The 14,603-nt window shown below is 40.4% G+C and overlaps 2 protein-coding genes across 12 annotated transcripts in view; one reads left to right on the forward strand and one right to left on the reverse strand.

Annotated features, from left to right (window-relative positions):
* HENMT1 (HEN methyltransferase 1) overlaps window positions 1-730 on the reverse strand; it is a 32,589-nt gene extending 31,859 nt beyond the window's left edge. For 3 of the 11 annotated variants that reach the window (XM_085586565.1, XM_085586563.1, XM_021547067.3), the window contains exon 1: window positions 157-225. Coding sequence is in view for 5 of the 11 variants with exons in the window: in XM_085586560.1 (XP_085442686.1) it covers window positions 440-598 (159 nt within the window). In the remaining 6 variants the exon portion in view is untranslated. Of the gene's footprint in view, window positions 1-156; window positions 226-325 lie in introns of those variants that run through there. The other 8 variants (XM_085586560.1, XM_085586561.1, XM_085586564.1 and 5 more) reach the window with 6 other exon arrangements.
* A 3,610-nt stretch (window positions 731-4,340) lies between these two features.
* Window positions 4,341-13,091, forward strand: PRPF38B (pre-mRNA processing factor 38B). The gene is made up of 6 exons (XM_021547080.3): window positions 4,341-4,684; window positions 7,888-7,956; window positions 8,246-8,397; window positions 8,481-8,541; window positions 10,962-11,185; window positions 11,438-13,091. Exons 1-6 carry the CDS (start codon window positions 4,406-4,408, stop codon window positions 12,291-12,293), a joined length of 1,641 nt encoding a protein of 546 aa, XP_021402755.2. The 5' UTR covers window positions 4,341-4,405; the 3' UTR covers window positions 12,294-13,091.
* The last annotated feature ends 1,512 nt before the right edge of the window (window positions 13,092-14,603 follow it).

Below are 14,603 nucleotides of genomic sequence, written 5' to 3' on the forward strand. Positions count from 1 at the left end.
GTGAGGGGCCACCCGCGGCAACGCCCGAGCCCCGGCGGAGCCCCGAGCCCCGGCGGAGCCCCGAGCCCGGCGGAGCCCCGAGCCCCGACAGCCATTGCCGCCCGGCCCGGCCACCCCCTGCCCCTTGCCGGGGCTTCCCCGCGGTTCCCGCTCCACCTTCTCTCCCACAGCGAGCTCCCGCCTGGCACAAGCGCTGGCCCCACGGGCGCGGAAGCCCCGGGGAGCGCCGGGAGCTCCAACTGACCGCCCCCAGTGCGGGGGCTGTTCCCTAAAGCGCTTCTGTGGGAGAGCATTAATCGGCACCAAGGCCCATCCCAGGGCCCACCTGTTGTACTGATCCGTGCCAGCCTCCCTCGCTGTAATTAAAAGGCGATTGGCGGCGGCGAGCAGTGTCCCTACTTTTTTACATTAAACCCCAAAAATCTCGCCACTCACGCACGTTCCTTGCGGTGCTGCTGTGTCTAAAGCCGTGTTTCCCCCGCCGCAGAGGCAAAACGCGCTGCTGAGCTGGTTGCCATATGCAGTGAACTAGGCCTGGCTGGGGGAGTGCGGTAGAGAGCACAAACACCCAAAATCGACGTCTTTTGCAGGGTTTCATTAAGTATTTTCCACGCAAATTGTCTCTCAGTGAGCAGGCAGCTGCATAGCTGCACACTGAAAGTAGAAAGGAAAGTGTGGCTCTAAATGTCTCGTTTCTTCTGTAAGGGCATGCAAAGTGTTTGTTAATCACAGGGCAGGGCTGTTATTAATAAAGACCGTGTAGGCCTGGGACCTAGAAGGAGGTAGCACTCTGGTGGCAGTGAGGAAAAGGCTAGCTAAGTCAGATCACTCAGTGCCCTTCCAAGATTTCAGAATATTCTAGAAATGTATATGCTGACTCTGGGCTAACATTTTAAGTTTTGTGGCCTAGACTGAACACAGTTACTCTTTTTGGCTGTTGAGTAATTGTTTAACCCTGAACTATCACTTAGTACTTACATCTCAACTAGATAATTCTATAAATTCTGCCCAGTGTTTTTTTTACCTCAGAGAAAGGTTTATTAATAGAAGTCTTTTACATACCAGCTTCCAATTCTATGGATTCTAGTATCTTGTGAAAGTCTAATTATAAGTCAGTATAATGGATTCTTTAGAACAACAACAAAAAAAAAATACAGAGAAGAGTAGTAAAGTTTACAGTAAAATTAAATTAATAACACATTGTAAATTCACACAATGTTCTAATAGTTTGTAAGAATTCACCCCGAGATGTAACACTGTAAGTAAAACTTTCAGAATTATCACCTGTTGTGTAATTCTCCATTACGAACAACATAATTACAGAGATATCCTTTCTGATTACTCCAATAATGACATTGGATTGGAGATCTAATCTTTGGAAGATTGGCAACATGAAAGAGATGGTGAGCACTATTTGCAGTTTTGAACTGGAAAATCTGCTTTGACTCCAGGAGGTCTGATCTATTGCTGAACAAAGTATTGAAAAATTCTTCTGATTTTTCTCCATTAAATCAAAGGTTTTTTTAATAATTATCTCACTGAAAAAAAATTTCTTTGATTTAATCTAGTTGTGGTTAAAATTTTTGTTTTGGTTTGGTTTTCCTTTGTGCAGTCATACATATATCTACATAACAGTCTCAAGGCATCATAGAATAATTTATGTTGGAAGGGACCTTTAGAGGTTACGTAGCGCACCCCCTACTTAAAGGAGATCCAACTCAATGAGGTTACTTGGAAACTTCAGTTCCAAGGCAATTTTCACATCACAGTCTGTAATTTCAAACTGAATACTCAAGTTGTGTTAGCTCAATATGCCACAAATCAAGCAGGTTTTTTTTAGAGAAGCCTGTTACTTTTGCACCCTACATAAAGCAACAAATTATATGACTATACTGGAATAAAAGCATCTCACAATATAAAGTAATGAATCAAGAAATCCTAAACTGCTGATATTTCCTTCAGAAACTGGAATGAGAAAGACAACTGTATACAATTCCAGTACTTTCCCCATAAAGTTTCAGTGTATATAATTAAATCTGATAGCAAAAGAAACTTAATGCAGCACTGCTGCCAGAAGACACTAGTCCATATTGATATTTGACAGGAATATCCATACAGCAATACTGCTTAATCTCTAATTCAAGAGCTAATAACCAGTCCTCTCAGCCTAAATTCAGAGGATGTTTAGTGAAGTACTAGTCTTTTTCACCCCAGCTTCAATTAACAGATTTGGCCCATTTTAAAAAATTAAGAATTAATCTGTGTGAATGAGAAGTGAAGCTGCTGTTACACACAAATTACATTCTTCTTGCTCTTTTATAATTACAGTTTCTTGCCACTTGAAGTGAGAACCACCTTGTTTTGAGGTTCTTTGGTTTGGTTTTTGGTTTGGTTTTGTTTTTCTTTTTGGCTGTAATCTATAAAAACCAGTTTAGATGCCTGAGGGAAGAAAATCTAATTTGGAGCAAATGGATTCATAGGTTGCAACTACATGAGAGGTTTGAGCATCACCACCAAAGTGTAAAAGAAGTATAAAAACATGATCTTATAGAGAGTAAAAAATACTGAGGTTTGGAACATATTTGGCTAAGTATTCCAACAGGAAAAGGTAAATGCATAGAAACACAATTAGGGCAATAGAAACTATAACAGAAGTATTGGCTGTCTTGAAGCAGTTGCACAATAAAAATTAAGCAAGTGCTCCAAACAACAATAACAAAACCACTCACGATCAAAGAAAAGTTACTACTCTAGCTTACTACCACCAGAACAAGATCACTTTCTTGGAATTAGTTTTTGTGATTTGTTCTCTGATTTGATATAAGATTGTTAAATGGGTATTTACTGCATCAATATGGTAGAGCAAGTAATGAAGATTTTGTGAACGTCTTTGGAAATCAGCCAAGATGAGAAGAAGACACCAAAAGAAGACTGGTGGTTATTTCTGGAAAAGAGAAGTGAAAAGCCTCGATAGCAGAACAGGCAGCTTAGAGAAACTGTTAGCTGCCAGGGCCCTGATAACACTTTTCTGCTATAGCAAAAGCTCTAAGGTACTTGAAGGGCCAGGGTAATGACAATAAACTGTTCCTCAATGTTTCAATGTGTAATGAAGAATGAAGGTATTTTTATGGTACTTCCAAGAGTATTTATCTCCTCTTTTCTAAATTAGCTTTAGCAGAGATGGTATCCCCAGAGACAATTTTATACCAGCTTCTCCCTGTACCTGTTTCTTGATGCACTGAGCAATAGGGAGCCCTTCTGTGTTCAACTGAACATACTCTGGCACATTATACCGAGCTTGCAGTCATTTCACTGAACTTTCAGTTAATTTTTGCACAGTCATTTGATGTTTAGAATATTTTGGCAATTCTTCTAAATTACTCTGTCTCTTTTTTGTGCTTCAGGTTTAAAGACTGACACCAAAGTGTCAGCTGGTTCTATTTGGTTTGGTATTTTTCTGCTTTTGCAGGCAAAACCAGAGAATTTTTCTCTCTCCTTTTAGTAATTGTATGTACAGTGATTCTCTCTTAGCTGTTTAACCTAATTCTGCTCGTTCCAAGTCTGTATGTAGGACTACGAGTTTCAGAAAGAGCTGTTGAGCTGGAATTGAGCAGCAGGGAACAGTTACTGTTTTCTGGGTGGCTGACGGGGTTCTCAGAAGCTGCTCAGCCAGGTCCTGCATACAGCAGTGGGCCTCGTACCCAGCACTGGCATCAAGTGAACAGGCTGGGCCGTGCCCTAGCATCGCCCTCCGCGACCACAGCACACTGAACGTGCCCAGCGTTTCTTCCTTTCCCCTTCCCCAGTAGGGAAGCTGTGGATGCCCCATCCCTTCAAGCCCAGGCTGGATGGGGCTTGAAGCAGCCTGGTCTAAGGGAAGGCGTCCCTGCCCATGGCAGGCGGCTGGAACCAGATGGATGGTCTTCCCTTCCCACCCAAGTTATTCGGCGACTTCTTTGCTTCTCCACTGCTGCGGAGGCAGAAGCGGCCATCGCCAGCTATGCCGTGGCCTCATTACCAACAACAAGGGACCGAGGGGACCAGTTTTCAACTTTGTTAAACCCGGGGTTTAATTTACTGAACTCCGTGTGACGATGCCAGCAGCTGCTCCCCTGCGGGTCACAGAATCCCTCACTCTCCCCGGCGGTGACGTCCCGCCCGCCGGGTCCCCGCGCTGCCGCGAGGCGAGGGCGGGAAGCGCGGCGGGAAGCGGCCGGGCTGGCGGCGGGCGGGGCCGCGCGGAGGCTCCGCGGCTCCCCCGCCCTATCGCCGCCGCTCCCGCGGGTCGGTGACGCGGCCCCGGAAGGCGCCGCCGTCACTTCCCCGGCCGCCATCTTGTCGGGGCTGAGGCAGCGCCCGCCGGCCCCGCTCCGTGTGCGCGGCCTGCCCCGAGCGCCGACCCGCCATGGCCAACAACAGCCCCGCGGTGGCGAACTGCCAGGGGCAGCAGGTGGCCCAGCACCCGCCCGGTGCCGTCCCGCCCGTGCAGCAGCCGCTGCAGAGCGGGGGCCCCAAGCCGGCGGCCTCGGGCAAGCAGGGCAACGTGCTACCGCTGTGGGGCAACGAAAAGACCATGAACCTGAACCCTATGATCCTCACCAACATCCTCTCGTCACCCTACTTCAAGGTGCAGCTCTACGAGCTCAAGACTTACCACGAAGTGGTGGACGAGATCTATTTCAAGGTGAGCCCGCGGGCCGCGCTGGCGCCGGGCCCGGTTTGGCTGCGGCCCGCGCCTTTTCGCCCCTTATCTTGCGGTGAGGGATGGGAGGAAGTACCGGTTGTGCTGCTGAGCTGGGGGAATACGAGGCTCTGCCTTCTCTGCCTCACCAAAGAGGCGTGTTCCGCGTCGGATTTGGAACTGCCGACCTGTAAATGGGTTTTGAAGAGGGCGGCGTGGGCCGGGGCGGTGGGGTGAAATGGCCGTCTGAGGGCTGCGCCTCCAGCCGGTCCGTGCCGCCGGGACCGGCCCTGCCCGCGGCGCGGAGCCGCCAGCGCGCCCCGCCACCGCGCAGGAGCCACGGCGGTGACCCTCGGTGTCGGCGTGCGGCTTTCACTCTGTTCCATGTTAGAATTCCCTCCTCCGTAACTCAGCGTACAACGTAACGAGTTCGTTTTACTGCTTCTCTTGGCGTTAGGTAAGATGTGCTGGGGAGATGAATGGTCTGTATCAGGGCACCTATGTCTCGGTTCTTGTTTTGTTAGCAGGATTGAATCAGTTTTGCACCGAGGCTTCCATCGAGCCACTTTCCCAGGTAGAGGTATGCATAATTAATGCTAATCAACGCAGCCACTTTCTTTGTTCTTATAACGAAACCAAAATTTAGATAATTCCGTTAATCACCTGTGTTTTGGTCGTTATTGGCGTATTTTTTCAGGTGAATTCATTTTGCTTGATAATGTTATTGTGTCAGCTGGTGGGTTTCAGTATATTTGAAATAAATAAAATAAAAAGCAAAGGTAGCCTTTTTGTTTCATTTATCCAAGCCAAATCAGGTTACTTAAGGCACTATAATTGTGAAAAATAATTCCATCACAGTATTTTGAGATTTTTGGCAGTTTATGCTTTCTTATGCTACTGTTTTTTCATGTAAAGGTAGCATTTCTCTGCCTGTGCTCTGTCTTTTGGAGCTGATTATTTATTTCTCCTAGTACTTAGTGTAACATATATTGTCAGCAACATCTCTCCAGTTATTTTACTACATGCTGCATGTGTGAGACTCATGACTATCTGAATGAAAAGTAGCAGAGTTTACTTACACAACTGATTTTTAGAACTGAAAAAGTTATGAAAAAAACATATTTTTAGACAAAATGAGAGTTTACTGTATTTTTAAAGTGAACCCCTTCAGGTGCACTAAAAAGTAATTGTCATCTTTGTGCTGGTAGAGCTCAGCAGCAGTAGATCAGATAGTTCATTTGCTTGACCTACTCTTTCATTCTAAAAGTGGTTTTATCTTAAATTTGGGAAGAATTTTGACAAGCCATTAAAAACCTGCATATTGATCTGATTTGTTTACTGAACTTGACAGTTAGTGACTCAAAACTGCATGCTAAATAAAGAGAAAACTCAGCCCCTTACTGACTTGTGAGTAATGGCTGTGAGGGAGAAGATAACCTGACGGTTAAGCTGCTTCATTGATATTAAGAAGATCTGAATTCTCTTAATGTTTTAAGATTCCTGAATAATTGCTGTGGGTTTTCCTTTTGTTAGTTGTTTTTTTAAATTAATTATTGTGTTTGTTTTTTTTTTTTAATGACCTGTCATAGCAGCTGTATCTTCAAGTGTATTTGTCTGTCTAAGAAACAAGTGGCTCTTCTAGAAAATATTAGAATGCTGGGTGCTGGATTATGTGGAAAGGTGATTGTAAGTCAAACAGGCAGCTAGTGATAAGAACCATCTTTGGAGATATGGATTGTGTCCAGATATTTGAATTAATTCATTTGTAATTCTGGGTTCGTGTTTCAGTTCTGTATCTATGAAGTGCAGGTCTTCCTCTTTCTTTATCCTTGACCTTAACACCATGTGCATGTCCTCAACTTCATTTCATCTGTGTATTTCCAACAAGTTAAGCATACAAATCAGTCTTTGTGGGATAAAAACCTTAATTACTCCTTTTTGAAATTAATATTGTTTGCAGGGTTTTGTTCTTTGTTTTAATTGATACCTGTCAAAACCAGCATGTTTACATTGACTGTAATTAAAGTTGAAGACTAGCATTTGTGATAATGTTATACTCAGTCCTTTGACTAAAAAATACTTTTTATTTCCTGTGAGAGGCAACACGACATAACCAGAAGGATATACAGTAATATTTATGTAGTATTTATGAACTTCTCATGCTAACAGTACAGGAAGTCATAGTGGATTTTGAATTCTACGGTATTGGCATCTCTCGTATTTCCTGTTTGGCAAAGACAGCGACTGTAAAAAACCCAAACAAACAGTTCAGCAGCTTCTGCTGTTAGTGTGTGTCTGATTTCATGTGATTGGTTTTATTCAATGTATTGTTAAAGAATCTTAATTTGTGGAGTACCATACAGCATGAACTCTTAGTCCCAATGCAATGTAGCACAATTGTATCCTTTTTTGTCTTATATATGTATTTTAAATGGATGTGTTTAGGAAATATACTTGTTTATTGAGCCAAATATTGCTTCTCTGAATTTCAGAATTTCAAATGTAGCATGGGCAATTAATGTGGTTCTGAGCTTGTTTATGACTCTTATTGCCAAGTTTTATGAATGGTGTTGATAACTTTGTTTGTGCACTCATCCCTAAATGTATCTCACAAGATTTGTCTTGGGCAAATTTTACATCCCTGCAGTCTAAGAGAAAAAAAAATGACTTTATGTTAAAATACTACCTTTGATAAACATATTTATTTTGTCTTAATAGTAAGGGATAAAGAAAACAAATCTTTAGTTAAGTTTACTTCAAGAATGAGACTTAGGAATATGAGACTTTATATTTTGACATATGTAGCTGTCATCAGCAGTTATCACTAAACTTGTAAGGAGATGGTTTAAATAAAGGCAGTTGTTCAGTCTCCCAAGAAAATCGTAATGATGCGGTTTAGTCATAAAGTATTTGAAAGTACATGGGGTATAGAATAAGCATGGATGTTTCCTTTGGGGTTATGGGATTTATTTGTTTTAAATTTCATTCAAGATTTTGTCTGTAATTTCTTAATGTGGTATTTAAAGTAGCCAAGTGCTTTGCTTTAATGACAAAGCAGACTTCATCTTGAATTTGCTAGAAGACAGTTTTTTAAGATTGGTTTAGGATATCCATTGTTAAATCAGGCTTGTGTGATCACCTAAACATTATGGAAGTTTAATTGGAATTTTCTTTCTTTCCTTCTGTCTCCCACCTCACCCTTTCAGGTTACACATGTTGAACCATGGGAAAAGGGCAGCAGAAAAACAGCAGGCCAGACAGGGATGTGTGGAGGGGTAAGTAGAAGTACGTGCCTTCTTAAATTTTTCTGTCTGGTAAATAACTTTTCAAAGCATAGATAAAATGTGCTTGTATGTTTGCTCAGTCTCTAGATATAAAGTATTTATTATAAAGAATAGACACATACTTCTTGCTTCCAAAGCTGTGGATGTAAGTAGATTTTTCCACATAGCTTTATTTGTAGATTCAGATTTTATCGTGTGTTAGTTCTCATATTCTTTTGTAGGTTTGGAATAATGTCTTTGTGACTTCCTGCATCCTCACTTAACTTTCTGCTTTTGAAAGGTGCGTGGTGTTGGAACTGGAGGAATTGTGTCTACTGCTTTTTGTCTGCTCTACAAATTATTTACACTGAAGCTCACTCGTAAACAAGTGATGGGCCTTATCACTCATACAGACTCCCCATACATTAGGGCTCTTGGATTTATGTATATTAGGTAAGTATCAATATCATCAACTAATGACTGATCTAATATGCAGAAAGCTGTATTAAACTTTTATATTGTTTTTGTGCTTAAAGGTACACACAGCCACCTACAGATCTATGGGACTGGTTTGAATCCTTTCTTGATGATGAAGAGGTATGTCGGCGAGGGTAATAATTTATTTTCTTTTGTTTCTTTTCATGTTACTACTTTAGGCTTAAATATTGCTTGATAGGGTTTTCTGTAGTTTGAATGTTACAATGTTATGTTCTTGTTTACATTGTGTACATTAATTAGTGCAGGAAACAGGTTTGAGCTGGGACCTGGGTGTTTTCTCTTAGATGTTGAAGGTCTACCAGGTTTTTTTCATTGGTTAATATGTTACTGTGTCAGATTTGCAAAGCCACGTGGAACAGGCATACTGAATCAGAATGCAGACAGCAGGCTGTGTGAATGTGTCTTCTGTGTGTTTTTTAAAATCACAGTTACTTTTAGGTAAGGTATAGTAAGTCATGCAAGTGCTAGATTTGTAGTGGTTATTATTCATGTTCTGCAACAACCAAACCCAAGATTTCTTCAGAGAAGAAAAAAGACTTACTACTGCATCAGGTGGCATTATTTCTGGAATCTTAATGTCCTTGTTAATGCGGCAGATGAAGAGATGAGTTGCTAACTGAAGAAATTCAGTGAAGAGGTTGCATTATTATGCAGTCAGATAGGAGAATGCCTTTGGTATCCTAGTCCTGATATAGAGTTGGAGAAACAGTAGGGAGCTGGTGGGTGAGGTTTCTTGGGCTATGAAGTTGAATACAGAGTCTGCAATACTGCTGCAAATAGGATTTATTGAGCAGGTTTGAAAAGGTATCTTAAATTTCAGACTACAACAGGAAGGATCACTTACCATCTTCAGCGTGACAGTAGGCATCTACTTGAAGAAATTTCAAATGTTGTAGTTGCAAATGATGTCCAAATATTGGTATTAAAAATAGTGTTAATTATACCTGTGTCTAACTGCAATGCAGTGTATTTGTTTTAAATGGCTTCTTTCATGCTAAGTATCAAAAACATTGAGCAAAGGAAAAAACTGATGATTTCAGGTAAACCCCTGCTATATTAGATTTTTAACAAAAATGAAACCAAATTGGACTTGAAGCAGTGCAATATGAATTCTCCTCCATAACGTTGGACTGTAATTTATGAGAAGTGTTGGGTGGCTTCATTCTCAGGGTCCTACAAAGTCAATTCCAAGGACAGTAAAGCAGTTGCAAGTATGATGTATTGTGCAGGTCTTAACTGGTTCATTATTCAAAGCAGAGTTTTTAGTTTATACATTTCAGTTCTTGCTGATACTGGGTGTCAAGATGTGTTTGTTTATTGTTGCTTAAAATCTCCCCCTATATTTTTGGAATTAGTATTTCTTTCCCAGCTGCTATCAATACCTTTGTGTTATATAGGACAACTGCTTGGGGATGCTTAAATTTCTTACCAGTCCTGGTCAAATTCAGTAGGATGAAGCAAATTTTTATATATGGAATTATTTAAACCCACAGGATTTTTTTCCCCCATCCAGTTCTTAAATATGTGGAAGCAGTTCATCTTTTGTCATCCTGCTGTGAAAACCTTTCCAGGACGCAGAGTTACTTTTCAAAATGCTTCTTATGTTTATTTTGTTTAACTGTACGTACTCTCCAGGTGCTACGTTTAACTCCTCTTTTTCTTCTTTAGATCTCTGCAGCGATTATATTTGGAAAAACTGTATATCTGAACACTTAAATGTGTGTGAGTGCAAGCAGTTTTACGTTCAGATTTTCTCTTCCTGTTTAGATAACAAATCTCACTTTCCTTGTGTGCTTGCACTATAGGTTTGGGACTGACAATAGCTGACTAACATGTCCTGAGCTGTGAGAGGGCATAGCAAGAAGGCCTTCATGCGGTAATGACCCTTTTCAGAGACAATGGTCATCATGGATTATGCGTTTCCAATTATTTGTTCATTTATTTATTTTTTTTACATATTTCTAAATTAGAAACCTCACTGCTTCATGGCAGTTGGTTTGCTATTGCTTCCAATTCTGTTAGGATGCCATTTTGTACTAGAGGTTTTTCTATGATCATTTTTAGATAGGCAATGATGTAGTTCATAAATGATTTAGGCCACAGGGTTGGGTATGATGGTACACAGTTGTATATCCACAAAATGGAGTATTAAATGTAGTTTCAGAGGACTTCTCAACTTTGTAGCATTTAAATACAATGCAAGATCATACCATATAACCAGACTGTGTAAGGGGATTTTCGGTTAATCTCTTCATCGACAGTCCCTTACCATCCAGATGGCTGCAGGATTAGTGTGTGCCTGCATGCATATATATTAAGTCCCATTCCCTATCTGTAACGTTCTGCCAAATCCAAAGGGTGCAGAGCTGAATTTCTCTAAGGAAATGTATTAGAATATAAGACAAGTAAACTTTCATAATCATGAGACTTCAATAGGACAGAAATGTAGCAGCATTTTTTTTTTAAATCAGTAAAGAATATTTTTGACCATCAGGATATTTTTTGCTTGTATTTTGCAGGACCTGGATGTGAAGGCAGGTGGGGGTTGCATTATGACCATAGGGGAGATGCTTCGTTCCTTCCTCACTAAGCTTGAATGGTTTTCCACGTTGTTTCCAAGAATTCCTGTGCCAGTCCAGAAAGCCATTGACCAGCAAATTAAAAGCAGACCTAGAAAAATCAAGAAAGATGGCAAGGAGGGGATGGAAGAAATCGACCGGCATGCAGAACGTAGACGTTCAAGGTCACATAATCATTATTTTAAAAATTAATGTTAAAAGTTCAATATTGAACTACTTATTACAGGCAACGTATTGTCTTTTCACTGAAATAGATTTTAAGGCAACAGTTTATGGATGCTAGTGGATTAAAATAATCAGATAATTTCTTGTATTTAAAATTAAATACAAGCTCTGTCTGTGAAGTATAAATTGGAAAGAGGATTTCTTAACTATTGAAGGAGGTGTTTCATATGGAATGTCTTCTATTTTAAAAGGTCTCCAAGACCAAGATCCATCAGTCCCAGGAGGTCTCCCAGAAGATCCAGAAGCAGAAGTCACCATCGGGAAGGCCATGGATCATCTAGTTTTGATAGAGAACTAGAAAGAGAACGAGAACGGCAGAGATTAGAACGTGAAGCAAAGGAGAGAGAAAAAGAAAGGCGGAGATCTCGAAGTACTGATCGCTCACTAGAACGGAGGCGAAGCAGAAGCAGGGACAGATACAGAAGCCGGAGTCGAAGTCGTGACAGGAAAGGAGATAGAAGAGACAGGGATAGGGAACGAGAGAAAGAAAATGAGCGGAGTCGGAAAAAGGAGAGAGATTATGATAAGGAAAGAGGTAGTGAGAGGGAAAAAGATCGATCTAGAGAAAGGTCAAAAGAAAGGAAAAGTAAGGGTGACACAGAGGAGAGGAGACACAAGGATGACAAAGATGAGAAGAAACACCGCGACGACAAGAGGGATTCCAAAAAAGAGAGAAAGCATAGTAGAAGTCGGAGCCGGGAAAGAAAGCATAGGAGTAGGAGCCGAAGCAGGAACACAGGTAAGCGCAGCAGAAGCAGGAGCAAAGAAAAATCAAGTAAACATAAAAATGAAAATAAGGAGAAGTCAAATAAACGAAGTAGAAGCAGAAGTAGAGGAAGAACAGATAGTGTTGAGAAGTCCAGAAAACGAGATCAGAGTCCCAACAAAGAAAAATCTAGGAAGCGTAGCAGAAGCAAAGAACGTTCCCACAAACATGATCACAGTGATAGCAAGGACCATTCTGACAAACATGATCGTCGAAGGAGCCAAAGTACAGAACGAGAGAGCCAAGAAAAGCAACAGAAAAACAAAGATGAGACTGTGTGAATTCTTTCAGAAGTGGATCACATTGAATCCTATAAATGTTTGATTAAATCCTGCTTATTTTTTCTTAAAGTTGAGATTGTGCAGTAGTTGATGAGCACTCTTCTCCAACCTCCCTCTAGGCTGCAGATTGTCATTTCCTATTTTCGGTAGGGAAGTGCCTTTGTAAACCCATTCAATGCATTGACGGTTTCAAACCATTTGTTTAGTTTAATTTGTAATGCCGAGATTGTTCTTGCATTTTTATTGTTCAGATGTTTCTGAAATGTACAGTCTGTACATATGTCCTGAAAATGTTTTAATTCCTTTGGCATGGTTGCCATGTTGGATAAATTTGTATGAGGCAATAAACTGCCACTAATTATACTTTCCTTTTGTAGACGTGGAATTATGGTTTGTATCCTGAAGTTAGCATGGCTATGCTTTCCATAATAGTAAGGCTTTTAGGGATGGATCTGGAATGTCTGTTATAGCTGAGATATTTATGTGCATACAATGTACATTGAGGGCTGCAGATTTAGAACTAACATTTATGTCCACTGTACCTGCTGTTTTGTCCAAAGCTTTTAAAATGTATTGTGTTGATCACCAGTGGTGTTAAATTGAGTGGACTTTCAGAGATAGTGGCATTGATGCAAGGATTTAGATTATGTTGGGGCTTGTCTAGTAATTCTGTAGAAAGGCTACCTCAAGCGGACACTGTAAAGGTTGATGGATGAGTACCGTAGCCATCTATGCATTTTATTTGTTTGAAGAAAATCCTTGTAAGCTTCCTTTTTTAAAAAAAACACAGTTTATCCATCTGTGGTCCTTTAATGTTTTTAAGCAGCTGCACTCTGTCATTTATGATAATCCTGGGCTAATAAAGGCATTTAAGATGGGAAGAGGGAGGTAGGAAGAAGAAAAATATCACAAAGGATTTCAGTTTCATGCTTCCAAAGCATTTTATAAGTGTAAACATTTAAAATAATAATTAACTGATAGTGTCCTTTTTTAATTCATATTTTCTACAAATAGTAAAGATCACAGTTTGTGCTGAACATTTCATCTGGCAGATTTTTTTTTTAACAGGTTGTTAGAAGGAAAAACCAAAATGCATTATAGAAAAAGATGATATCATTAAAGTCCAAGTCTATTTCATAGATTATTCTGATGACTTGTATACTAAGTGAGGAGAACCATCTGGAATAAACTCTCAATTCCTTTGTATTGAGCGTCAGCTTTTCCCTGCACATTCATTGCCAGTTAAAGAATGCTTCAGTTCCTCCACATTTTATTTTCAGATCAAGTGACAATGTATGAATAAGGGATTTTATGTAATAAGCAACTTACAACAAAGATGTAGCAAACAAATGCCACAGCCCCAAGATAGGAAGAATGTGAAGTGGGAATCAATCATGAAGTAACCTGAAGGTAGAAATACAGTATTTGTGCCTTTTTTTTGTTTCTGTGTGATGCAAGGCATTTAGGCATATTTTGCTTTAAACGTCCAAGGAAAACAGTGTTTTGACTTCTAACAGTATAATTCATTCCATAGTATTCCAAGAAGAAAAGTTTTTTTCTTCCTCCCTGTTCTTCCTGTTTTCTAAACTGTAATGGTCTTTATAACCATGATCCTTAGTAATCAACATTTTTTAGTACTGACGTTGTTAAGATCGTCTGCTTATATTTGTATTACCTGATTTTAAGTCTGAACTTGAAACAAAATGTAAGCTTCAACAAATTAATTCCCTTGCAGTGTAAAGCTAAAATACTGAGCTTTCATTTAAGATTGGAGAAGAAAAAAGATACTCTGTCTAGTAGATAACTGGAACAGTCTCTGCAATCTGCCAAGGGATTGCATGGATTCTGTCCAGAAAGGGCAACTTTAATTTATCTTGTTTGTGTCTAGAGGGCTTCTTTTGGCCTTGTTTTCAACCTTCAGTTTCTGAAACAAGTATGTTCTTCGGCAGAGAGGCTGCAGAACCAGTGTTTTGTCAGGGAAAATGGATTATTGATTTCCAGTTGTTCCTTCAGGGCTCTTCCTCTTCTGAGACTTTTGGGTAATACATTGAAAGAATGGTTTATTTGCAGGAAAAAATGCAGGTGTTTGAGAGACAATGTTTGACCTGAACGTGGACAAGCACGGTCTCACTACAACAAAGATGGTGAATACTTGATAATAGCTTGTGCAAAGACAGGCTCATCCAGGATCTCTACAAGTGCAGTAATTTCAGGACTGCTTTTATTTTCCTATTTTATAAGTAGTCTTTTCTGACCTGTGAATTTAATATTATCAATATTACATACTTGAGTTGGCAGTGTAATGGGCAA

This window comes from Lonchura striata, chromosome 8 (assembly GCF_050655825.1).
Source record: "Lonchura striata isolate lonStrDom1 chromosome 8, ASM5065582v1, whole genome shotgun sequence".
Lineage (NCBI taxonomy): Eukaryota > Metazoa > Chordata > Aves > Passeriformes > Estrildidae > Lonchura > Lonchura striata.